Raw genomic sequence first — 27213 nt, 5'->3', positions numbered from 1 at the left:
ACATCACGTTTAACCATCTTCTCAAATTGTTAAGTTATTTTTATTTAAAGTCTTTTAAAAATGGGCGAAAATGTACTGTGCCTATAATACTCCACCAGTGGCCAGCATGGATCTGGGGTGGGGGGCGGGGAGACATCTTTTGAATGAAGGAGGAAGTAGAACATTTAAATACAAATTTAAAAAAGGATAACAAACCTAGAGTACGCATTTCGTCTCAATCAGTGGTTCTCAAACTTTTTGGGGCCAGTACGCCTTTATATATTTTTTAAACAATTGGAGATTTAAAAGAGTTGCTTTTTATGTGGTTATATCTACTGGTGGTTACTGTACAGAATTTTAAAAACTCTATTCATTCACCTAAAAATAACGGTAAACCTATTTATTGTTTATGTTAATATATTTTTTTATGAAAAATAACTAGTTTTCAAAATGAGAAATAAAGTAGTTTTCAAAACAAAACAAATAAGGGGAAGAAGGGCATGGTTTTACATTTTTGCAAATTTAACCTGTAGTTTAATAGTAGACAACTGGATCCTCATATCTTCTGCCTTCAATCTGTTGTGATATCACATGGCTGCTTCTGGAAAACTTCAATATACACTCATGAAAGAATGAGAGTGAAAAAGGCAAATATTGACTTATTACTAGTATGAAAGTAGTTTCAATCTCATGGAGTTCTCAGAGACCTCCAGGGGTCTCCATCCAGCCCATACTTTCAGAGCCACCGCTCCAGATCAATATGCCAGCAAAAATTAATATCAAACATCTGGTTGGCTTACAAGCCTTCTTAGTATGTGCAGTAGGCAGAATTTATAAGATTGGCCCGTTTCCTGCTCCCTGATGTATATACTCTTGTATAATTTTGGGAACTTGTGAATATAATGGGATAGTCACTTCCATGATTAAGTTATGTTTATGGCACAGTTGACTTTAAGAATGAGAGACTATTCTAAGTGGACCTGACCTAATCAAGCGAACCCTTAAAAGGGACTGGGTTCTTCCGAAGGAATAGATTGAAGTGTGAGATTTCATTAGTTGAACACAAGTGAGGTTCTCTGTTGCTGGCTTTGGAGGTGGAGGAGACCACATGGCACAGAATGAAGGTAACTTCCAGCGGCTGAATTGGTTCTTGGCTGATAATCAGCAAAGAAATGGGACCTCAGTCCTACAACCACAAGGAAATGAAAATACTTTTTTTCCCCTTCAGAGTCCTCCAGAAAGGAATTAGGCTGAAAACCTAATTCAGTGGGATACCTTGAACAGAGACAGTCTAGTCATACCTGCCTGAAATTCAGACCTACAGAACTGTGAGATGAGTGCTGTTGTAAGCTGGTAATTTGCTATACAGCAATAGAAAACTAATGCAGTATGTATTATTTTAAATTTGTTTATATTATACAAATAATCATAAATATGTCCTTGTAAAAAATGAAAACATCATTGAGAGATTAAAAGTTCCCTTTGATCCCCCCCTATCTTAATCAATCTTGAGCCTCTCCCTATCCCCTTTCCCAGGGGTATAAATACCCTCTTTGTTGGGTATGAATGGGTCTGTCTAGACCTTTTTCTATGCATTTATGTACATATACATGTACCAACAGGAATATATAGTACTAATGTGGTTTATTTTCCTTATTTTAACTTCAGAACACTATTGGAATTAATGCTATAGTTAGCCCAGGTCTTTTTTTTTTTTTTTTTAAAGTTTGACTTGATGTTCTAGAGCAATTTCCCTATGACTAATAGAAACATTTGAACCACTTTATTGGTCTTAGATCTAGGCTAAATAGAAATGTATTTTAGAGATTATTTAAAATGGTGAGGCTGGGGTTCCACCAGCTGAGAAGCATTTAGAGGCAGGGCTGACCTCACGTTTCTGGTTTTCCACCTGTCTCTCAGGTTATTCACAGCTAGGATGCACCTGCTCAATTATAGGCTCAATTCCAAGCCATCAGGGAAACAATGGTGGTTCTCCTCGCCCAAAGTGACCCTTAAGGCCATCTTGTCTCCGCCTTCATCACTACTGGAAAATGAAGGAACTTCAGATCTTTCAAAGATATGTGGATTCTCCGGTGATTTAAAGAACAATGAATAGGTCTGACCTTTTCAGAAACAAATCTATGGCATAAACCTATATTACCTCCAGGACCCAGGACAGATTTCCTTTGACAGTGGACGATGGTGCCAGTGTGTGGAGCTTGCCCAAGGAGTAACCCTCCAATTTAGTTTCTGATAAAACCATCAGAAGCAAGTTTTCCAAGTGGCTTTAATGATAGGCTCTCCGAAAGAATCTGCTTTCTCAAGCAAGTTTGTCCTCCCAACTCAGAGCTGATGGGCCACAAACCTCTGTGTATAAAGTGTACACATTCTGCATTTGCGTAACGAAGGAGACATTAACAGTCGCCAGTGACAATGTCCTTTCTCCTTTGCTAAGGTCACCTCACCTTGTGCTCCCCTGACATCACAGTGGCCCTGACATTTTATAACAGCAGAGACTGCCCCTTCTTTCTCTGGCCTTTTGTGATGTTGAGTTTGCCAGGGGAGCTCTGGCTACCTACTTGTTGTGGGTGGGCAGGGAACCTCACCAGTTCATAAATCCTCGGATAGAGTGTGCTCATTAACAGGGGTTACACTTACCTTCTCCTCGAAAAGGCTGTACCCACCCACCCACTCACACCCCCGATCCATGGATTTTCCATGCTCCCTGGTTATTTGGGTAGGACCATCCCAAAACTATGAAAGCACAGGTGTTTGGGTATGGAGCTCTGCCCAGTGGGGGCCACAGCCTTTGGACAAGAAATCCATGCATGGAGCTGCGACTGGTTAACTAACCTCTTTGCACTTTATCTATGCGAGCATATGTTTCTGTTCTCTTTTCTGGAGAAATCTTCAAGTGGATAGAATTTCCAAGGTTCACCCAAGGGGAGAAACATGCTTAGAGCGTCTACAGTCAAGGAATGGTTTGAGTGAGTCTTGAAGCTGGTCCAGGGCCACTGAATACAGGCTTCTAAAAATGACTTCAGAGAGTGGAAATACCCCAAACTTTCCTTCCATACAATCAATTTGCTTTAGACGAGGAGGGAAGGAAAAAACGTCCCCAAAAGTAGGCTGCCCAACTCTGGGTAGTTTGTGATATACTGCTTAGTTAAAAAGGGGCGAGGGCTCTCTTATTTCACCACGCTGGAGCTTTTCAGGGAGCTGGGGTTTTGTGACGAGCCCCGGCTAACCGGGACGGGCGCAGGAACAGAGGCAGAGCAGCGCGGAGGACGGCGCGGGCTGCACGAGGGCGGAGCGGGCGCCGCTGCGCTGACGGCCGCGGCAGAAAGGGGGCGGCCGCGCCCATTTCCTCCGCTCCGCCTCCGCTGGAGGGATCCGCACTGGCGAGCGGCAGCCCGGTGTTAACCGCGGCTCCTGGTGCCGGCTGTGGCCAGACCGCTCCGACTGAGCCCGCGGCGGCCGCCACTTCTCCGAAGCCCGCCGCGCGGTTCGCGTTGCGGCTGCCCGCATGGACGCGGCGCTGAAGCGGAGCCGCTCGGAGGAGCCGGCTGAGCTCCCGCCGGCGGCCCGGGACTTGCAGGAGGAGGAGGAAGCGGGGATAGAGCAGGAGCTGGAGGAGGAAGAAGAGGTGGACCCTCGGATCCAGGTAGGGCGCGCGGGGGCGCCCGGATCCCGGCTCCGCTAGGGCCGCCGCGGAGGTCGACATCTGCACCCGCCTCGCCGCTCCCACGTCTGCGGTCCTGGGTGGGGGTGCTGGCGACGTGGGTCCAGGGGCAAGAAGAGGGGGTCCGGATACCTGATTTCACTTGGTTCATGGGGAGGCTGCAGTGCCCGCGTGGATGCGGCCGGCATATATTGCGGGGTTGACCTCGGGCAGAATCCGGGGGTCGCCGCAGCGTGCCCAGCGGTTGGGCGGATGTGCAACAAAGGGAAAAAGGGGGCGGGGAGGGTACCCCAGCTAGGCTCCCCGCGCCGCAGGCGCTGCACAGCCTCCTGGCGCTGGGAGGAGGGGTCGGCCGCCCGGGGTGGGCGTTTTTCGCCCCTGCAGCGTGGGCTGGCCCCAGTGCCGTGGGTTCCGAGTCCTCACCTGGCAGAGGTGCCCCGCCTGAGCCATCTTCATCCTCCTCTTATTCATTGTTACCGAACTGAAGCTTTTTTATAGTCATCACTGTTTCAACCCTCCACTTGGCCTGAAATGCTTTAAAAGCCAGCTTTTCCTTGTTATGAGGTCAGGTGTGAATAGAAATCAGGAGGAACAACTGATGCGCAAAGCTGACGCGGGGAGAAGGCAAGGGGATTGGCCTGGCTCTCTGTGCCTCCATTTCTAAGGGAGATGATTAAAAAACAATTTCCAACCGGAGATACAGGAGTGACAGCTTAATCTCTTCACTCTCTAAGCAAAAAGCACAGCAAATCCAAAACGCATTTTTCTACCCTTTATATATTGCTTTTAAGTATGCTTTGTAATTCCTGGAGCCCTAATTGGTTTTTCAGTGCACAGATCAATTAAAGCTCATTTAATTCAACTGTTGTGGTTTCAATGAATTGTTTTGGCAGATTAGCAAGATAAGATCAGGTGGAAAAATCTTTACGTTAGAAATTTCAAAAAAATCATCAGTTTAGTCTATTGTTATCTTGTTTTCTTGGTACAGGAATTGTGTTAACAAGATCCTTTGTTTGCAGAGTAAAATGAATTAACTTCATGTTGGGTACTCTACAAAATTTCAGTTTGTAAATGTTTATTTAAAGATAGATTTTTAAAAGCTATTTTAAAAAAAACCACCTAGAGAGATTGAATAATTGGCAGTTTGAAAAGATTTTCATCTCTAGAAAAATTCTCAGCCACCAATGAATTAATGCCAGAATTCTGCCCTTGATTTAAATCATTTCACTGGGTTTATACTTTTGGCTTGGTCTTATTGTCTTTTCTGCAAAGTTCTTGCTGTAAGGCAGAGGTACTGTTTTGATTCAGCCCCTAAACCATTTGTAACAGGTGGGGTTACCTCAGGGCACAAACCTGGAATAAATATTCCACCTAAAAAAAGACAAATTCCTAGGACCTTGTGACATTCTCAAAAGGGATACTATCAAGAAAAACGTTTCAGAATGCTGATATTCATTTGCTCTTCCAGCGAAGGCTCAACTATTTTTCTCGAGAATTAATATTGATTCTTCCCTCTTCCCAAATCGTGCTGGAGTAATTTTGCAGGTAATGGGCTGAGTCATATTGGAAACAAAAGACATTCTTTTAAATGTTTTTTCTCCCTCTTTTCTTTGTTAGGGAGAACTGGAGAAGTTAAATCAGTCCACAGATGACATCAACAGACGGGAGACTGAACTTGAGGTACGGAAGGCTGGGTCCTTGTTTTTTTTTTCCTAGGTTCCTGTTCTTGGTGAAGTTGTGTCATTCCCACTGACACCAGAATGGTTAATTTTGTTTTAATAGCTGGAGGGTGATTGCTGGCATCCCCTCTTCAAGTTGAGCAACAGCCTGCTGTCTGACAGAATAAAATATACCACTGAGCCCAGCTTGTGGGTGGAACACATGTGGATCCAATTTCACATGTTGTTTTTCATCGTGGAAGCTCCGGTGGCCAAAACCAAGGTCTTTACACACGGTTAAGCCCTAAAGTTAATGTGTCTGTGAAAAAGCCGAAAGAACTGAGGTGAAAATGAGCTGAACTCTTTAATGGAGAAGAGAATAAATTAGTTCACAGAATCTTTTCAATATTTTAGGGCAGTTCCTTACGTTGTACTTGGAAACATTGTGTGTTTTCTCAGACTTAAAGCTTCTTTGACTTTACTGGTCTAATAATTCACCCGCTTCTACTTCCCTGCTCATTTCTTTATTGGCTGCTTCTGCGTAGAATGTAATTATCTTAATGGCAAGGAAAAGCTGTTTAGACTGGGAAGGGTTTTCCCGCTGGGAAGAATCTTGGGAGACTAGATCCTGATTTGAATTTCATGAGCATTTTCCAACCTTAGTATAAACAGATTAGCATTCTTCACAGCTACCAATTAGTCTCCATCCCTTTTCAGTAGTGGTTGGTTTTACCATCCATCAGCAAATTCAAACAACCTCCACATATATCTGAGAGCCCGTAAATGACTCTGTCAGATGAAGGGAGCTGTTGGGAGGACCTATTTCTGTAGCAGAAGAAATAGCTGGGAAGGTCAACGGAAAGGGCAGGAAACATCTGGTTCCTAAGAGGTGCAGGAGATAGGAATGTAATCTACCAGCAGTATACTGACAACTTGATTTCTGACTGCGTGCTGTGCCGAGGGCCCGGAGGTACCAAATTTGGATGTGGGAGTGGGGAGTAAAAGCTTGTTTTCTGAGCTGCGTGTGAAGGATTATCGCGAACCCCTCTATTCCGATTATAGGCCACCCTTCTCCCCAAAGTGGAGTAAAATCTGTGTTTAAGTATTTTTCATTTGTGATGAAGCCAGTCTCTTTGTTGGGCAATTGAAATCTCTCAGAATCTCAGATTTGCAATATATTAAACAACATCAGAAACCTTACCTTTTCTATAGGGATTTACAGTTTACATAGTGTTTTTATAAGCTTTACCTCATTCCATCCTGTCAAAACAGCCTAGAATTGTACTGTCCAATGTGGCACCTCTGGCTACAATGGCCGTTTGAATTTAAATTAATTAAAATTAAGGTTAAAAATTTAGTACCTCGGTCATATGTTTTAAGAGCTCAATAGCTACTGTATTAGAACAGAGAATACTTCCATCATTGTAGACAGTCCTGCTGGACAGCACAAGCTTGGAGAGATGAGAAGGTGGGACTACCTCCTCTCAGGTGAGGACACAGAGCCACAGCATTTTCCAGATCCCCTCCAGCTCTCATATTCTGCCATCGAGTATGAATGGACAGGTTGGAAGCAGTCCTTTTTAAAGGACTGATTGATTCATTCATTCATCCAACAAATAATCTCTGTCCCTGCTCTGTGCCGGCTACCGTTCCAGTAGTGCTTGCTTACCTTCTGAGCGTGAAACTTGTTTCATCTGTTGAACTCTTTTTAGCCCTGATTTCTGAATCCTTTTTCTGAATACACTTAGGTATTTATGTGTCACAGGAAGCTGCGGGACAGGTGTTTCCTGCCTTGCTCTGGTGAGCACTTGGCAATGGCAGAGAGAGGCAGTCAGAGCTGGCCTGTTGCTGGCTGACCTTTTCATGGTTGTTACAACCAAGATGGACTCAGAAAGGTAATGCGAGCTATGTAAGAAATTAAACTTTCTCTAGTAGCCATGTTAAAAGTAAAAAGAAACAGCAGAAATTAACTTACGTCTATTTTTATTTAACCCAGAATGTCCCAGATAGTATAATTTTAACACGGAATCAATATAAAAATCATCGAGATATTCTACAGCTATTTTTATACTAAGTCTTCAAAATCTTGTGTGTATTTTTACACATAGAGTACCTCTCAGTTTGGACCGGCCACTCAGTAGCTACATGTGGCAACCAGGCAGCCTGGGCCTAATAGGTATTTCCTGTTAGACTCACAAAGGAGCACTGGGGTTTCACCCTCAGTGCTGGCTGTCTGGATGCTTGTCTTGCTGCGGGAGCTGGAGGGGAGGATGGGGTCTGTGCATCTGTGTTCCTCAGTCAAGCCCTGGGCACCAGCCTTGTGTCAGCATGACGTGGGCAGCTGCAGACACCTGAGTCAACCAAGGTCTTGCCCTCAGGGAGTTTACATTTTGGTTGGGGGTAAAGAGTGGAGAGGTGACCTGTAATTACTGATCGTAATAACTACAGTGAAAGAGCGATGCGACAGAGGCCCTAAGAGAGGAGTCACCTGTAGATACCTGAGCAGAAGCCTGCAGCAGAGAGTAGCAGATGGCGTGAGCAGTGGGGGTGGTGGAGGGGAATGTGCCAAAGGATGTGGGGCAGGAAACAGTCATTTTAATATTTGGTTGATCCTCATTATTCCTGGTAGTTGTTTTCCATAAGTTGCCGTGAGCATTTAGTGAATACTGAACCATTACTCCCGTGGGCGGTGGGGTGGGGGTGGGGAGGAGGCAGTGGGGAAGAAGCGGACGTGATGGGGAAAATGTGACCAGAGGCCTGCTAGACCCTAAACCTGTATTAGGTTCCTGCGAGCCTTGGGTCACAGCATTTTGTCAGCCGATCAATACATAGCCTTGTTTTATGTGTTTTCTGTTTAAAGACACCTTTTTAAATGTGTATTATTATTAATGTTGAATTCACTAGCAACAGCACAGTGACTCATGGCCTGCGCGAAGCCTATTTAACGCAGGTGTGTGTTCTCCGTAAGACATCACAACTTTCTTGGGGCTAGGGATGCTAGACAGCACTTGAGCACTAGGCATGGAGGCCATTTTAAACATCAGAATCACCAGTAAAAAGCACAGAAGTGCAAAAACCAAGGCACTAAATGAACCGCATAAAGGACACTTGTTTACAGCATGAGAGCCGAAACAAGAAGGCAGAGCGTCTCTTTGCTTGACCTCGGCTGAGGATGTACACATTGGGTGACTCATATTTTTTTGCCACTGCGTTCATGTCCACGAATGACTGTAGAAGGGCCATGAGTATTGATTTTGGAGTTGTGAATAAATTTAGTGAGTGCATCTTCTGCAGACAATGAGGATTGACTCCAAGGTTTCAGAGCCCCTCGAGGAGGGTCTTTTGCTTCCCGCATTTCGTTTGCCTTTGCTTTTCAATTAGGGTCTGGAGTGCCCAGCACCCCTCCTGACTTTGACTCTCTGATTAAAGCAAATTGGGGGCCAGGTTTGTAGGGCCTGCAACTTTGCTCATAGAACATGGTCCAGTTGTCTCAGCTGTAGGCTGAAGTGCAGGCCTGGATTTGCCTTTAGCATCCCCTCCTGTGTTTTGGCTGTTTAAATCGAAAATTATCAAGGGTACCAGCCACCTGCATGTTGTCGGCTGGGTATCTGCCTTTTCCTGTACTTCATTTTGCCTCTGACCTTGTTTGAATAGTGTCGTATCCCCTTTGTACTCTGATTTATATCAAGAGGGCCAGCCTTTTCACGCCGTTGAAGGGAGTAACCTTTTAACCAGAGAGGGCCCTGGTTTCAAATTAAGAAAGTAAATATATTTTCCTACAGGCACCTCTTTGAGTGTATATTGAGCAGGGAAAATAATTGTACTCTGATTTATATCAAGAAGGCCAGCCTTTTCACGGTGTTGAAGGGAGTAACCTTTTAACCAGAGAGGGCCCTGGTTTCACATTAAGAAAGTAAATATATTTTCCTACAGACACCTCTTTGGGTATATATTGAGCAGTGAAAAGGACAGACAGAACTCCCTGTCCTCCTGATGCGTATATTATATAGAGAGGGAAACGCAGTAAACTGTTAAAATACTCAGTAGATTACATGGTGGCATATGCTAAAGAGAAAAACAAGGCAGGAAGGGGCTTTGGCATGTGGGTATTGGGGGGCATGGGCGGGAGGGGGATACAGTGTCACAAGTAATGGGTGGAGAATGTCTGGAGAGAGTGAGCGTCAGGGCCATGTGGGGGAAGAGCATTTTAGCCAGAGGGAACAGCCAGTGCTGAACTGGGAGCTGGGCCTGGCCTGGCTAAGGACCAGCAGCGGGGGACCAGTGTGCTGGAGGTGGGGTGAGCGATGGATAGAGGAGAAGGAGAGATTCAGAGAGAGAAGTGGGTCATTCAATGTGTAACGGCCCTGCCACGTGAAGCAATGCAAGTAGGTGTGCTGATGTAATTTTCTAATGCATGTTATATAGAGCTATCTATTTTCCAACTGTTTGATAAAACAAGGTGCAATACAGAGAATTTCTAAGTCTCACGTAATCCAGATTTGCAGTATTTCGTGCCAGTTGTTATTATTTAACCATGATGTATAGTGTTTTCATTATTTCTCTTGCTTGCTCTGAAGGTGGGCTATTCTAGGGCCCTGAAACGGTCAGAGAGGAGGAGAAGGAGGAAGGACATAGCCAGACCCAGCTTTTCTGTCTCTGAGTAATTAAATGCTGCCTTTTTCAGCCTACTCTTCCCTAGGGAGGCAAAGCGGTTCGTTGTAAATGTTCATGCCGTTTCCTGCACTGCTTGGGCGGCATGGTTTCTGGGCAGACTTGTAGGGCGTTTTGAAAAAACATTTGATTCTGGACATCTGTGTTCCCCAAACTTGCATAAGGCCTGCGCCCAGAATTTGTCTTTTCCCCACTCCAGAAACTAGCAAACATTTTTCTCTTAATAGTTTTGAGCTTGGAAACTGGGGGGTGGGAGAGGGACGGTAGGGGTGAATCGTAAGTAGTCTGGGCTCTCTAATGGGTTATTAGCACAACTCAGGGGAGGGGAAACGTTCTTTTCTGAAAGGATAGTGTTGTCACATCTTAGCATTTGTCCTTCAAGATGCGCACGCACCTGTGTGTGTGTGGTGTGAGCGGATGCACACTGGGGGAAGGACCTATAAAACATCAGTTACGTTTTGAAGAAAGTACTAGGGAGTGTTTGAAGTGATAAATGGACAAGGGAAAGTGAAGAATAAGTGTTCCTTGAAGCTGGCACCAAATTCCAGACCCGGTGGCCGGCTGCCTTGTCTGGCTGGGAGTGGCCAAGACCTCTTTGTGCCCAGGTGAGATCTGGTTCAAGTAAACATTGGCCTGAAGGCATTCGTATCAGAAACATTGAGCCCCTCTTGTGGGCTGAGTCCTGTGTGAGGCCTTGAACTGAACCTCAAGACACAGTCCCTGCCCACAAGGAGCTTGATGATGCCTGGACTGGAGCATTTAGTTACAGAGTGTGAGGGACACGCAGGGCCCTTCGGGAAGCCAGGGGCGGAGGTGTTTGGTGCAATAGGGGGTGTCAGAGTTGAGGCCTGGAGACCCAAGTCATTTGGGACTGTCAGTTAACATCTCGCATAGCCTGGAAGTAGAGGAGGAACAGAGCTGACAGCGCAGACGTCACCTGCAGCTTGAGCAGTGTGGCGGAGGTAGACGAGAACATTTTGTTTAGGGTGCTTTGGCCACCGGCTGGTGGTAAAGACAAACACACCTGAGGTCTTTACTGGGTGCCTCTGGGAGACCCGAGCTGAGGCCGCTACTGCTGTCCCCACAGCTGTGACCTGAAGATTGGCCATAAGAAGGGTAGGACTTTTTGGGTTTCCTATTTCAGTCCCCCTATACTATTGATGAGATGTCAAGGGACAGTAACTTTTGACCCAGCAGTTACACTTGTAAGCATTTATTCTAAGGGAATAACTGGACAAGAATATAGGTCTGGTAATGTTCACGGCAGCATTGTTGAACAATGTTGGGACATGTTGGGACGTTATAAATTGACATGATTATCAATAGGGGGTTGGTTAAATAAATGAATATAGTGCATATGCAGCGGTTGATAGAATCGAGGCCTTAAAATGATGACACAGCTTGGTCTGACATAGAAAAACATCTAAGTGGGGAAAAACAGGTTCCAAAAGAGCAAGTAATATGGCGTTCTTAAAAAAAAAAAGTTTGTATGCATAAAAATGCCTGGAAAAGATTACATACCAATTGCTATATCAGGGAGGTGAGATGAGTGATACTTATTGCCTTTATACTTTTCTATATTTTCTGAGCTATGTGCATAGAATTTGTATTACTTTATAGTCAGGGAAAAAACAAACCAACCCCATAGCCATGGGGATGGGGTGGGTGCAGGAAAGACTGGTTTTGGCATCATTAGGTGACAGTGGTGTCATTGGGTTCGAACCTGAGGTCTGCTGCTGACTTTTAGCGGCACTTGGCCCCTTGGAGCTGGAGTCTTGTCTTCTATAAGTCGGGGGGTTGTGATTCTTGCCCGTGTCCCTGGGCGGCCTGGAGGACAAGAGGAGGTACTGTGTGAGGGAGTGTTCAGATCACAGCCTGGGTGAAAGAGAGGTCATCTGCATGCTGGGCTGGCAGGGGGCGCCTGGGCCTGCTGGGTGCCAGATGCAGAAAAGGCTCTCTGACAGGATGGCCATTGGAGCCAGGCCCACTGCGGGGGCTGGAGATGGCTCTGCTCTCCTCCCCCAGGCCCCACTGTGACGTTTCTTTGGGCAAGGGACCAGAGATAGGGCTTGTGCAGGTCAGGATTATGGAGGAGAAGGGTGGTGGACTTTGCAGTCCCTGGAGCAACAGGGCCCTTAAGGGCTCTGTGGCTGGTCTGCAGGATGTGGAAATAACTTTGTTTCCCTGAGCAAGTTCTGCTTTATAAAGTTGTGTCTTCTCCTGAGGTTTGCCTGGCACATGGTAGGTGCTCAATAGGTATTTAAATGGACAAATATCAACAAGTTGCCCCTTCTTGGCTGGCTGTATGACCTTGGACAATTTACTTAATGTCTCCGGGCCTCAGTTTCCTCATCCCAATGATGGTGCATAGTAAGCCATCAAATATTATTGCTGCTGCTGTTGGAGCAGCGCAGGTGAGGGTGGCGGTGTGGTGGGTACTAGCAGGAAAGGTTTTGTGTCTGTTCTGGAATGTCTTTCCTGCCCGTTTTTGTCTCCTAACTTCCCTTCGATAATTAGGACAGCTAATGATAATGAGTACTTACTAAGTGCCAGGCCCTGTTCTAAGCACACTGAATGCGTAAACTCACTCAGTCCTCAGAACAGCTTTATTAGATAGATATCGCCCCCATTTTTTTTCCCATAATAAAACAGACCCAGAGTTCTAGTGTCTTGTTCTAGAGCAGTTGCTCAACTTTAGCTTTATTGACATTGTGGGCCAGATAATTCTTTGTTTTGTGGGAGGCCGTCCTGTGCATTGTAGTAGGTTTTAGCAGCATCTAATTACTAGACGCCAGTAACAGCACCCTCCACTCCCAGTTGCGACAACCACACATGTCTCTAGACTTGCAAGTGTCCTCTGAGGTGCACAATTTCCCCTGGTCGTGAACCACGCTCTAGAGCAGTGCCATCAAAGTTTGGTCCTTGCACTGGCAGCTTCAGCATGACAGAGGAATTTGTTAGAATTAGAGTTTCTTGGGCCACACCCAGACCTGCTGAATCAGAATCTCTGGGGCTGGGGCCCAGGAGGCGGTCTTAACCAGCACTTCCTGTTTCGTGCACTCTCTGGCACCCTTACTCCCCTCTTGTGTGTGTTCCTTAGGCTGTTTTAAGGTCATTTGTTTACTCATCTGGCTCCCACACTAGACATGACCCCTGGCCCGAGGGACTGGGCCGTGCTGTCTTTGTGTCCCCGGCATCTTTTGCAGTGCCTGTACACAGGAATGCGATGAGTGCCAGAATGAATGGATATTAGTTTGTGGTTAGCATCGAGAGCTCTTGCGGACTCATGGCTCTTGTCACTGTCATACACAGTGTCCTGAAAAGACGGGCAGGTCCCTCTTCTTCAGTGCCTGGCTCTGGAATTGTAATTGTCCCCAGGCTGCTGTTAGGCAGGGCCAGCCCTGGGCACAGTTGTGACATTTAGCATGACCTGTGTCCTCCTTCCTGTCCCCAAAGTCCCTTATGGAGTTCTTAGCTCACGAAGGTCTCACATTCTGCTCTGTTTGGAGATGTTTGTGTTTTAAAAGAGAGGTTTATGTTACCAAAGAATAGAATGTGTGAATATGGACAAATGTTCGCGATCTATTTAACGGAAGAAAAATTAGGTAATGAAACTATCAGGTATACATGAAAAAGTATAGCGTATATATAAAACTGTATACAGTTAAAGACTCTATGCATATGAGAAAAAGAACAGTGGTTTGTACTCTGTCTACAGACTATGAACTGCTTATTACCAGCCAAGGTGAAGTAAATACAGAAATCGAAAGTGAGACTTTAGAATTTTTTTTTTTTTAACAATTTGACATTGCCAGGATATCCGAATGGCATTTCACTTTTCTAGTTTATTTTCATTGTATATAGAAGCATTGATTCACAGTGGCTTGGGGCTAGGGGGATCCATTACCACATATTTTGAGAACTATGGCTCTAGAGAAAAAGTACCCTCAGATGTTACTAGTGATTATTGCTAAATGCTAAGAATGCTGGTTGGTGATTATTTTCCATTGAGTAATGTTTTCTGAATTACTTACAATGGCCATATTTTATCACTTTCATAGGCAGGGAATGGGGGAAGGGGTGGAGAGAAAGAAGAACTATTAAAAAAAAAGATGTTTTTATGAATCAAAGGAGTTACTTTGGAAGGAAGTTTAGGAACTATGAAGGCTGGTGGGAAAAAAATTTCAGATTGGCAGTCTCTGACTTAATTGTAGGTAAACCCCGATGTTGGTGGGTGTGCTTAGTGAATTGCTATATTGTTAAGCTCTCATTGTGGTAATTCAGGGAGGGTTGAAAAGTGCCTTAAAGGCATTTCAGGATTGTCCGCAGCCAAGAAACCCTCAATTGTGAAATACAAAAAAACCCCACCAAGCTGTAATCGCTGTAACATTCTAAATATTAAGAATATTTAGATACTCAAACTTAGTTACTATGTGAGTTTGAGTATTTGCATTATTTCTAAATGGATAGACTTGTGGGCACATGTAGGCTCCCTTGGCACAGTGTCATTCACTATGGCCATATGAGCAAAATAGTAGCATGGACTATTGGCTAGAACATAGAAATAGCTATCTAATATCTAATGTTGAAATGGACTCTGTTGTCTTAAAAAATTGCTATCTTCTTTTTAAACTATAAAGTCCAATGAGATAATACATAAACTTTTGTGGCCCCTCAACTGGAACCAACCATCAAAGGAATGTAGGCTCTTGCTGTTGTAGGAAAGCAAACTTTTGTATAGTGTCATGACCATGCCCCCAGGTTTATCCAAGATGCCTTTCCTCTGATGGAGGTGTCCTCAGGTGTCCCCTCCTCAGAAGGAGATGGGCTGTAGGGGTTGATGGATTCATTGCTGTCCCTGTGTTTGATAACATCTTCAAATTCTGTAGGCAGCAGAGAGCTGTGGTCCCTGCGGATCGTAGCCTTTTAATACTGAGTGGTTATTTTTCCTTCTGAGCATTTATCGTAGGGGCCTTTAACGTAGTGGTGATGTGTGTGTGGGTGGGTGGGTAGGTGTGGGTGTGTGTGTTTTGGCTGGCTGAGTTAAACATCTATTGAACTCCATCCTTTGGCAGGCATCCCAGTTATCTTTGCCCTGGCCCTCCTCTTCGAGGGTTAATCTGCCTATGACCACATAGATGTTTCCAACAGTAAAGACTGTCACTTTTATGCAAAGCATCTTCACCAAGGATCTCATCCGTTATTTGCAAAGCAGCTCTCTTAGAGAGCTTGGAGAATCTGCCTCTTTCATTTCCTTAAAGGAAGATGGAAACAATTTTGTTCTATTTCTGCCTGATTTTTCCTTTGCCGTGTTTTGCTAGATTATCTAAGAGATATTAATGTTTGCTGTGACAGAAAAGAAGCTGTGAGGAGGGAGACAATGAGAGGAACATCCGCTTCTTATTATAACCACAGCCAACCCCACTTAGTATAAACTCTTTCATTGTTTGGCATCAGACCCAACCGAAATGTGATGAATGAGGTTTGGTTATCTTCGGCCACCCTACTCTACCGTTGCCAGCATTGCAAAAGGAATCCATTTTCCTTCACTTCAGCTTTGTCCTGGTAGATTTGAAGCCAGCACATTTGATGTTTTCTTTCTTCCCCAGTTTTCAGCTTTGTTGGAAGAAGAAATGAAACGGGAGTGTTGTTCTTCCTCATTCTGATTTCTATTTCTACCTAACAAGTTACCTCCAAACTTCATAGCTTAGAACATCTGCTTTATTTTGCCCATGATTTGTGGGGTACGAATTTAGAGAGGGCTCAGTGAGGTAGTTCTGGCTTGAGGTCACTTATGCACCTGGGACTGTGGTCATCTGAAGACTCAGGTGGACTGAACATCCCAGGAGGCCCACTCCTGTGTCTGGCCGTGGACACTGGCTCATGGTTGGGAGCTCGGCTGGGGTTGGCAACCAGAGTGCTAACCTCTGACCTTTCCAGCATGGTGGTCTCAGGCACTCTGACCTCCTTATGGTGTCCAGCCTCCCCAGCTGTGAGTATCCCAAGATGACCAGGCGGAAGCATCCTGACCTTCTCTGCCTGAGCCTTGGAAGTCGCATTGTAGCACTTCTGTGGTATTCCATTGGTCCAAACATCCTGAGCCCACCCAAATTCAACAGGAGAGGAAGTAGAGTCTATCTCTTGTTGTGAGGAGTGGCAAAGATTTTTGAGCCACATTTGAAAACTGCCACACTTGTGGTGGTGTAAAGATAGTGACTTGTTTTGAGGCCTGCAGGACATCCGTTTTCGTTCACTCCATAAACAGCCGCATTTTAGTGTCTTCTTGAGTTGCTTTAATGCTTAACCAGTTAGCAAAGCATGGACTTTGGTCAGTACTCCCAGTGACCCTTAAACAAGCCAGCAATAATAAAAGCAAGAGAGGGCAGGTTTTTATTTTATTTTATGTTTTTGCAGAGTTGTGGGTCTTGTTGTAGGCAATTCTTTGCCACTTGGCCCACTTCTTAAAAATTTTGTGAGAAAATGATGCCGTGGCTTTAATGCCTATTAGAAAATATCAGCGGAGCCTCAAACTAAAAGTACAGTAGTAGCAGACACTTTATAAAGTCCGGGGCAAGGTTCTAAAGCTCTTCGGGCAGCTCTTGACATGCAGCTCTCTCTCCCTGTCACTGATTTTGTTAGCATCTCCAGTGGGGAAATAGAATCTTAGCATTGCATGTATTTGCTAGAAATTGTTTCTGCTCCCCAAGCTGGAACTTGTTCAAGCAAACCACACTTTAATGCTATGAAACGTGGGTGTCAAAAAAACGTAGGAAGACTTGTTTTGGAGCCGATAGAGGCTTAAACTACAGAGCATGTGATGATGGAAAGCATGGGCTCCGGAGTTCAGGAGAGCTGGATTTGAATTCTCCCCCTGCCTCATAAGAAGCTGTGCAGTCTTGCATTTTTAGCTTTTGGGGAGTTTTAATTTTCTTCTTTTTAAAATGGGGAGGGCAATACCTATCTTGCCGTGTTAAGGATTAAAGAAGGTGATGCCTGGCATGGTATCTAGCGTATAACGTTCAACAACTGCTGGTTCTTTCCTTTCTATTATTTGCCATTTATTGAATGATAACATGTACTTAAAAATCACCACTACTTATTGAAAGCTTATATATGCTAAGCATTGTGCTGAGTGCTTTATATAGTTTATTCTGTTCTCACAACAGCTATTGAGTACGTTGATGAGACAACGTCCTCACAGGGCCAGTGGATGGGGAGCCAAGATTTAAATCCAGGAGTCTGAGGCTGGGGCCCATGGCCTTAGGTACTTCTGGGATGTGGAGGATGCACATTCTGAGGTCCCTGCTGAGGTTGGTGAGAAGAAAAAATACTGGTCTAGGACATAAGGGACCAGGTTTTCAGTCTTTGCCCTGACATCCGTGGGAGAGGAACTTCCCCTCTTGAGGCTTCAGTTACATCCTCTATGAAATGGAAACATCTGAGCTAAATGAGAGCAGAGTCTTTTTGCAGGCCTGAAATTATATGGCTGATATTTTGATTTTAATATAACCATGTGCTGAATGAATTATGAATCTCCCTCAGTCTGGATGTGATGCTACAGGAGATACAAAAGCTCTTTGGTTAACCTAAGTTGCAATTACTTAAAATTTTATTTTTAGTGAAGCGATATTTGCATGCAGTTTTGGTTTGTTTTTTAGAGCCCTGGAGAAGTTTTAATGGAAAATGGAAAGTCCTCTGCCTCATTCCTTCCCACCCCCAGTTCTACTCCTGGAAGCAACCACTTTTTAACATTTTTAGCTGTTTCTTCCATGTCTCTAAAGTTACAGCAGTGGATTTCGACTTTGGTTCTTTTGCATCCTGTGCCCTCCTTTCTTTCCATTCTGATCAGCTGCTGTCAGGAGGAAGGTTATCCAAAAGCCAGCGGAAGCCAGACGGCCAGCTTGCCTGGAATGCTGCAGTGGGTGGATGCATGCTTCCAGCAGGCTGCAATAAAGGGTCTCTAGAGCTTTCCAAGCCTGGGCCATGGACTCACCATATTGCCTTGATTCTAAAACTCATATTAATTATAAAATGGACCTTGTATTGCATAACTGTGTGGGCGGTGGTTGAAACACTACCACTGATAAATGTGCACATCAATTGTGCAATCTTTCTAAAATCTAACATTTAAGAATTTTTGGAAAAAAGTGGTTTGTGAGTTTAGGAAGTATGTTATGCTGCTTGGTGTAAACATGCAAATAGTTCACTTGTGGTTGAACTTAGTAAAAAGTCCTGGTTTCAGCAATTCTGCCTCCTCTCACACAAAGAATCCTGTGGGTTTAAAAACTTTCGGCCATGAATGAAAAAGCATTGGATCCTCTCAGTTTTCCTAGCTGAGAATGTGTGTGTGTGTGTGTGTGTGTGTGCGCGCGCGCGTGTGCGTGTGCGTGTGCACGTTTGCATGTGCATGCATGTGCGCGGAAGGTTATATAACTTCATTCCCTCCTCCAGGACCTCTTAGGATTGACTCTTGTGCCCAAGGTTTAAAGGGTTTATGAGTTTTTTCCTTTGTGGTGCTTTGGACCTTTGTCTATTTAAACATATCTATTTTGGAATTGGTTAAATTCCATTCCTGTGACTTGTTCTATGTACCATCAGCAAAAAAGATGAGTTGAAAATGAATCTTCCAAACTGACAGACGTTCTACAAAATAACTGACTTATTTTGAAAAAATATCAAGGCCATGAAAGACAAAGACTGAAGAACTGTTCCAGGTTAAAGGAGACCAGAGAGAGATGACAACTAAATGCAAGGTGTGAATCTTAGGTTGGATCCTGGACTAGAAACAAATTTTTTTCCCCCCTTTATCATAAAAGACATTAGAGGGAGAGTTGATGAAATTTGAATAAAGTAATAGGCCAGATTGACAGCCTTGCATCATTGTTAATTTTCTGATCTTGATTCTTGTACTCTGGTGACGTAGGAGAATCATTTTTAGGAAATACACGCTGAAGTATTTCAGGGCATCATGTCTGCATCTTACCCTCATTTTTTTCTAAGCCTGAAATAATTTTAAGTTAAACATAAAAAAAAAGTTTTTTTATCCACTCCCAGATCTGACAGCTGCCTTAACCTAGCCTCCAAATGGCAGTGCTTCTCCTTGGCTGTGCAATCTTGACACTGGCCATTGCTTCAAAGGAAGCCGTGTGGTCCAGTCTGGCGGGACAGCTGTGGCGGGCTGTGATGTTCCGGGAGCTGGACTGGGTGCCCACATGGTTCTTTGGAAACATCCTATCGTGAAATCAGAGTTGCATACCAGAGCCCTTCTGGGTAGCAGGGACTCAGTTCCACTTAGGCTTAAAAAAAAAGCTCCAAGACCTTGTTAAACTCAAGGGAAATGTACAGCAGAAAACAGTTGACCCCCATCTTTTCTTACTTTCCTTTGTTCCCTTCTGGTGGAAGGAACCCCTTAGTGGGTTAGAGCCAGAATGGACGGTGTGCTCACCAAGGCCCTCGAGCTGCATAGGCCCTGCCCCTGGGTCTGTAGCTGGGCAGTGCCCAAGCTGGGGTGAGAACCCCCTGCACTTTGTCCCACAACCACTCAAACAGTTTAAATAAAAGGGGGGATTTTCTGAAAAGTTAAAGGAGTCTTTCATGGAACCCAAGGGAGGGAAGCATCGCAGAGCCTTAAGCATAGGTGACCACACATCCCACTTTGTCCCGACCATCTTGGTTTAAGCCTGTCATCCCAGCATAATTATTAATAGTGCCCTTCCTCACTCTCGCAAGTGCCTTGGTTTTATTGATAAATTATATGGGCGTATGATTGCAGGATTAGAGTCAGGAACCAGATTATCTCCTACCACCCTTTGCTGCTTCCTGGTGTTCGTGCATTCTCATATTCTCTCTCTCTCTCCCTCTCTCTCTCCCCCCCTCCCCCCCTCCCTCCCTCTCTCTCACAATCTCTCTCTCTCATTTCTATCTCTCATTTCTATCTTGCCCTCTTCCGGCTTCCTCAGTTCTGGTTCCTGAGAGAGGGTCTTGTATCGGACACATGGCGGCAAGGTTCTGCCTGATGTGTGGGGGACGGTCCCCACAGAACGTAGCGGTGAGCTTGGCAGACACTCAGCGAGGCCTCTGCTACTGAAGTCAGGGCTTGAGGTGGAAAAAGTCAAAAGGAAGGGGACTTAGGCACCTGGTCTCCAACAATGATTCCGACTTCTCCCAACTTGATGGCCCTGGTATTTTCTATTGTTTCTTTCCTATGACTGTTTCCACCCCTTCGGAGCTGTTTAAACCAGGGTCTTCTGGTCGAGTGAAAGTCGCTGATGTGGAATTAGGCCCTCGCAGTGACTGGGAGCGTGGTGGCCCTTGACAGGGCTGGCTCCAGCTCCCTCATGGTTTCTGTCCTCGCCCCTTGCTGCCTCCTCTTCCTCCCGGTGCCTTTCTGGTTTGACTCCCTTGGCTCCGACTATACCTTGGTACATTTTTTCTTGATTCTGCCTCTGCTGCAAAATTCCTGCAGGTGAAATTGGATCGTCCTGGCTCCTCATCTCGCAGGGCGAGGAAAGCCACTGTCCGTGGGAGCTGGGGCTGAGGGAGGAAAAACTGCAAGAGGCAAGGAGAGAAGGCAGCTGGAGGGCCCGGCGGGCGCTGCACAGTGGAGAAGCAAAGTGAAGTCCAGGGTCTAGGAGCTAGACCTGTGATATTTAAATTGTAATTTATTAAAAATTAAAATTTAATAAAAAATGCATTAGCCACATTTCAAGTCTTCATGCAGCCACATGGTGCCAGTGGCCTTTGTATTGGGCAACACCGAACATTTCCATTATTGCAGAAAGTTCCTCAGACAGCGTTGGAGAGCACTTAACTCCCTTTTCATCCAACTACTATTTAAAGTGGTTTTTTTAGTGTGTTTTAGTAGCCGCCTCAAGTGCTCTTAAAGGATAGATTGAATGGACAAAAAGAAAACATGATTTGTAGTAAACTTAAGAACACTTCAGGTGTCTTACAACTAACTAACTGATCGGTGAGTCAGAATGTTTCCAGTGGTGCCTTTTATTATGTAGTTCTAGAATGTTCCTGCTAATGGGCTTTACGATCCTAACTAGTTATTCTCCTGCCACTGTCGTAATTTTTGCCTTATAGTACTTTTCCCATATATACAGTTTATTCCATATTTTCCTTTAAATTGAATCATGTTTTTACTTCAGTTTGAAAAGGAGAATTCACAACTCTAAGTGGAAAGCCATTAAAGGGAAATGCATTTCGAGTTTTATTGAAGGATTATATGTATATGTGTGAATTAGAGTGACTATCTCATAAGGGTACAGCTTGGTGACTTTCAAAGCGATGCTCTTTGTTTCTAGTGGATTTATTGTTTCGCTTATCATATTGGAGCAGATTCCCTTCTCTCTAGAAGGCTCTGAACCCAGACTAGCCCACTCCCTTCTTAAAAAAGAGATAAGCGGAGCAAACAGAAAGAAGTGCAGAAGGCGTTGTGAAGACAGGGCAGCACCCAAGGGAGGCTTTCTCGTCAGTGACAAAGGCAGGATTAAAAAAAGATCTGAGAAAGAATAACTGCTTTGCTGTTTTCGAAAATACACAGGCGGTTCCCCTGTGAGAAAGGTCTTTGTAGGGCAGGCCCAAGGCGCATGGTCCGGCTTGGTGTCACACAGCGGGCCTGATATGATGCTTCTTGGCCTCAGGTCCCCTTTACACTCTTGTAATCATTGAGTACCTCAGAGACCTTTCGCTTTTGTGGGTAATACCTATAATAGTTGCCATGTTAGACATTAAAATTAAGTTTTTAGAACTCATATTCGTTAAAAACAATAGTAAACCTATTACATGTCAACATAAATTATATGTTTTATCAATATGCTCTCAAACAAAAAAAAATTTGACAAGAAAGTAATAGCTTTATGTTTTTTGCAAGTCCCTTTCATGTCGGACTTAATAGAAGAGTTAGATTCTCATGTCTGCTCTGCGTTCCGTCTCTTACAATGTCACATATCAAGTAATCTGTGGAAAACTCATTGAACACTCATTAGAGAAAGAAGGTGAAAAAGGTAAATAAGTGTAACTTGATTATGAAAATGGTTTTGACCTTGCAGACTCCTAGAAAAGGTCTCGGGGACCTCCACCTCCCCACCCCCTCCCCACCCCGTGGTCCTCCAGCTCACACTTTGAACACTGCTGGTGAAGTGAAATGCACATTGGGTTAAAAGACTCAAAGACTAAAGGTCTGTGCGTTTGTCTGAAGTCTGACGCTCTTGCCTGTGACTTCAGGCCAAACAGCGCTTCCCCCCCAGGGCTCTGGTTCTCTTATCTGTAGACTGGGAGGGTCATTCTTGCTGAGCCGGCCTTACAGGTTGCTGCGAGGTGCAGGCAGTGCCTGTGAAATCTCTCTCTACAAACTGAAAACAGTGTATTTATAAATGGCATTACTAAGGATCTTTTGAAGTGTGGTGTCATCTTTAATTTGTAGGACAGTTATTTTTAAAAACTGACATCCTATCTTAATCTCACTTGATTCTGGGGACACCGCTGTGAAGGGGAAAGGCTGTTATTCTCAGCTTACAGGTCAGATAACTGAAGCTTAGACGAATGAATTGGCCAGAAAGTAGGGCCCCTGTTCCCAGTGTGATGACACTTGGCACCCTGTTTCAAAGGCACACAGGTGCTGGCTGGTTTGGTTTATCTGGAGTTCTTATCGGATACAGGGCTGTATTTTTGACACACTGACACATTCAGACAAGGGAGACTGTGCCACCCTCAGCAGTTCTTTGCTTGAATAAATTGCCCTCAGTCTGAGTCACTTAATGGATGTGACATAGTTTTCAGATTGGAAGGTCTGAGGCCTCATCCAAGCAGAAGGAACCCTTTTTAGAACTCTTTCAAGAGCTGATCTAAAAAAAAAATTAGCTGGTAAACAGCCCTGAAGGGTAAATGCCTTGTTTTTTTTGACTGGTGAAAGGTCGGCTGTTCTTCCAAGGTGAGTTTGTACTTGTGACTGCTTCCTTTCATGGATCATTTATCATAGAGAAAACAGCTTTCTCTCCTCCCTGGATTTTCCTGGAAGCAACTGCCACTCTGATCTTGGGAGACAGGTTTGTCTATAATTGTAGGAGACAGGACCATGGTCTTTTCTCCAACTAGGAAATAGGCAAAAAGCCCAAGTTCAGTTGAAGTAAGCTGGCTTTAAGGTGCGGCAAGCTGGCATTAAGATGGGTTTAAAGAGAAGCTGTATGCAGGTTAGATTGAATTAAGTTCCCTAGGCCCTGCTCCTTATAAACTTGGCTTTATTGTCAGGGGCAGAAGCCCTCCAGCAGTTAACCGTATTTAATTACAGTGCTGCCATGGTATGGACTGTAGCTTGACCCTCCTCTCCCTGTCTATTTTAATATGACTACCTTGAGGCATATACTTCTGTCTTTTTTAAAGGCTTAATTCAGTTGCAAGTGACAAAAATCCATTTCTAACTAACATAAAGCAATGGTGACAATTGGGAGTGTGCATGCTAGTTTGGCTCAGAAGAAGGTGGAATATGGGGTTAGACTATAACACGTTGTTAGGTCTAGAAGTTCAAAATGTCTTCTTTCCTCCCTTCCCCTAGCCTTCCCTCGCTTCCTTTCTCTGTCAGGCTCTTCCCTCATGGTGCCAAGGTGGCTGCCATCTGCTCCGGGCTTTTATTCCATCCACTCAGCTGTCTCTGTGGGAAAAAGTTCCTCTTTCTAACAGTTTCAGAAAAGTCCCAGACTGAAGTCTTGTTGGTTCCGATGGGTCACTGGTTCTGATGTCTTCCCTCAACAGTCACCGAGGCTGGGAGTATCCATATCTGATTGGCCAGGCCAGGGTTGCACGACCACTTTTGGGACCAGGGTGAGGCCCAAGACAATCAGGGCCGTTACAGTTGGACAGGCAGAAAAGAATTTGGTTTGCGGGCTCCCACACCCCAATATTCGTGGAGAATTGTTATTCAAGCAGCTATGATCCTCTCGTGGAATGGTAAGACAACTGGGCTCACTTATTCTTATCAGGAAGAAGGCTAGCTTTGCGTTTAGCTTTTAATGTGCCTTAGATGAGTAGGCTTGTTGGGGTTGGATGTCAGTCAGTCATGCTTCATCATCCCTGGCAACACAGCCTCATTTACAGAGGGAAACGCTGATCTCAAATCAAGTCTCTTGGGTTCGATACCCTTTGACGGTAACACACTTAACCAGGCTGGGGGTCCCTGCATCTGCCCACTAGAACCACCTGAGGACTCCAGTTCACTCTTTGGTGAAACCCAGATCTGATCAGGTCGTGCCTCTGCTTAAAACCCACTGTGGTATTTTGCCATAATTAAAAAAAAAAAAAAAAAGGCAAACACAACCTACCACTACTATTTCATCCTCCTACCCTGGATTTTTTTTCTCTTAGAGGCAGTTTCATTGATCAGTTTAACATATTTTAGCTGGTTATTTAGGCATTTACTTTACTTCTATGACTCTAAACACTAGGCTGTATGTGGCTCCTTCTCGATTTTTCAGTTTTAGTTATTTGCCAACATCCCACTATGGAAGAAATGGTTTTAGTGTTTTTCCTTCCTGTGTCCCTACCCATTTTTCCCATTCTCCCCCCCCCCACCCCAAAATAATTACATTGTAGTCAGTATTCAGTGTTTACATTATCATAGCTGTGTAGGTGACAATGAAGCCATCTCGTAAATTATGCTTACTTTTACTTTTTTCTGGTAGAATGTATTCTTCTGTCATTTCTGACAAAGGGTACATGAAATTACATTGAGACTTGTTTGAAAAAATCTGCTCTGTTCCCCACTGCACATGGGATAAAGTTCAAATGCCTTAATATGGCGTACATGCCTTTCCTGGCTCCAACCCCCTCCAACCCTCCTACCTGCCATTCTTTGCCCAGGCTAGTCTCTCATATCCCTCCTTCTCTGTCTGGTGAAATCCCCCTTTCTTCAAGGTCTGGCTTAGATGACTCTTTGGGTGGCCTTCCCAGCTGTGTGTGTCTGTTGTACAATGCGGATACCGAGGTCTCAGTACTCCTCACACCACATTGTATTATTTACTGCTTGAGTTTAAATCCTGGCTCTGCTGTATCCTGGCTCTGACTTTGGGCAAGTTACTTATTCTCTATGTGCCTCAGTTTCTCTCTTTGTAAAATGTGAATAACAACAATAGCACCTACTTGATAAGATTGTTAGCAGAAATTGATGGAATTAAGCATTTACGATAGTGTGTGATACTTAGTAAACTGTCTGCCTGTCCTCTGCATTCCTGTGTCTGAGAAAGGCAGAGTTGGCGGGTTATATTCATTAGCTCTTGGCAAATCAAAAGTCCCTAGAGGCTGACAGGGAAACAGGCCTGGTGTGATTCAGGCACAGGGTGGTGGGGGACCAGAAAGGTCAGTGTCTATCTCAAGGGGCATCTTCACTCTACTTCTAGCTAGTGGTTGTCAGATCATCTGATTTGTTTTTGTGATGTGAAATTTGAGAATGCACATCAAAAAAAAAAAAAATGTGGATTTTTCCTGACATTTGGTACATAACATATAAGCCAAAGGCACTAAGCCTGTTGGTTCATAGGCTACTGGTCGATGACATGACCTTCCTTGGGTTACATGCCGACTGATCTGCCCCTCAGTTTTCTAACTTGTGGTCTGGACATGGTGGGAGCCCACTGGGGCCCACACAGTGTAACAGGTTGCCATGTTTTCATGCCAGCTACCCCTGCCCTGGGGAGACCCTGCTCTGTGTTTTTAAATATTATCCCAGGTCTCTTTTCATGCCGGGGAAAAATTGCATACATATGGGGCACCTACTTATTCCCCAAAACATTAGATGTTTTATGTTTGCATTCTCCCTTATTCCAGCAAGAGTTTTAGTCAGGATTGGATCCATCTCTGATAAAATCCCAGGCTTTAGACAACATACTACCTCCCCCCGTACTGGACGTCAAGCCCAACAGAAGCTCGGGGGCTTTGCTGGTCCCTGGTGGCCTTAAGGCAGCTGTTGCACATTCTCTGGAGGACAAGCCTTGTTCCCTGTCTTCAGAAGGTGTAGTGGGTGACTGCAAGCCTGGCTACATAGGAGAGAAGGTGGAGAAAATTAAGATGATGATGATGATGGTGGTGATGATGATGATGATATGATGATGGTGATGATGATACAGGATTGGGGTAAGGGACCAAGGCCAGTGTCAGAAGTGTCTGGCATAACAGAGGGGAATGAAATTAGAAATGATCAGAGCCTCCTTCACCCCCATGAACCATCTCATTGGCCCAACGGGTCCCTACAATTTGATGTTTATAATTAGTTTTTAGGTAGTTACTTGTGAGGCAGGCCCTTTGCAGCCAGTGGAACACATGTGTTTCAGCAGCAGTGTGGTCTTGGGAAAGCCCCATGGCTGGTGATCATGTGCTGTTCATTCTCCTCTGAGTATCCATTTCCCCTTTCTGAAACACGTGCATGTGCGCGTTGTGGTGCAAGGCGTGGCTGTCAGGTAAACCCCAAAGGGAAAAAGAGTTAGAGGGGATGTGGGGCCTGAGATGCTGACCTGACCCTCCAATGTGTCTTAGACACAGGACTAAATTTCTTTTTAAAAATTTTCTCCCTCCTTGTGGTGTCCATGGGTCTGGATTCTTGGCTTCCGCAATGTGCTGGAGCCTGGCACGGCCCACCTGCCTGTTCTTCCTCCCTCCTAACTCTTATCTGTCGAGGCCCAAATTGATAGTGGCTGTGTCCAGGATGGATGGCCACCCTTATCTCTCGCCATTCTCCACATTCCAGACGTTCAGCTTCCTTTGCTTTCTTGAAAACACCATGCCACTCCCTCTCCCCTCTGGCTGATGGCTCTGCTGCCTGTTTGGGACTCATTTGGTATTTTCTCTCCCTTTCCCAAGTGCCCACAGACATCTGTGTAGATGTTCCTCCAGAAGTTTTCCATGAGTCTCCCAGTGGCCCCCCATCTTATCTGGCCTATTGCTGGGTTCTCCACTGCTGGGTTCCATGGCACCTGTACCAGTACTGTGCTGGCACAGACTTTCCTGAAACGGGCTATAAGTGCCTGACTCTCCCACCAGAAGTTTCCTGAAGGCAGGGACCAAACCTGAGGCCCCGCAAGGGTCTGGTGTGTGGGAGATTTGCACTCGGTGTTTAATGTTGGTCATGTGGTCATATGATTGAGAACTTCATTGGGGGCTTGGAAATGGTACCATCATTATAGTCGAAAGCTGTGGGGTGGGCCCAACTGGACATCTTCCCTTGAGGACATG

At 44.9% G+C, this 27213-nt stretch overlaps 1 protein-coding gene across 1 annotated transcript in view; it reads left to right on the top strand.

Annotated features, from left to right (window-relative positions):
• Nucleotides 1-3351: 3351 nt before the first annotated feature.
• SH3BP5 (SH3 domain binding protein 5) overlaps nt 3352-27213 on the top strand; it is a 61454-nt gene continuing 37592 nt past the window's right edge. The window contains exons 1-2 of the mRNA XM_016140250.2: nt 3352-3643; nt 5279-5341. Coding sequence (XP_015995736.2) covers nt 3506-3643; nt 5279-5341 — 201 coding nt within the window. The 5' untranslated portion in view covers nt 3352-3505. The remainder of the gene's footprint in view (nt 3644-5278; nt 5342-27213) is intronic.

This window comes from Rousettus aegyptiacus, unplaced genomic scaffold (assembly GCF_014176215.1).
Source record: "Rousettus aegyptiacus isolate mRouAeg1 unplaced genomic scaffold, mRouAeg1.p scaffold_m13_p_4, whole genome shotgun sequence".
Taxonomy (NCBI): Eukaryota; Metazoa; Chordata; class Mammalia; order Chiroptera; family Pteropodidae; genus Rousettus; species Rousettus aegyptiacus.
This window is presented reverse-complemented; position numbering and strand designations above follow the sequence as displayed.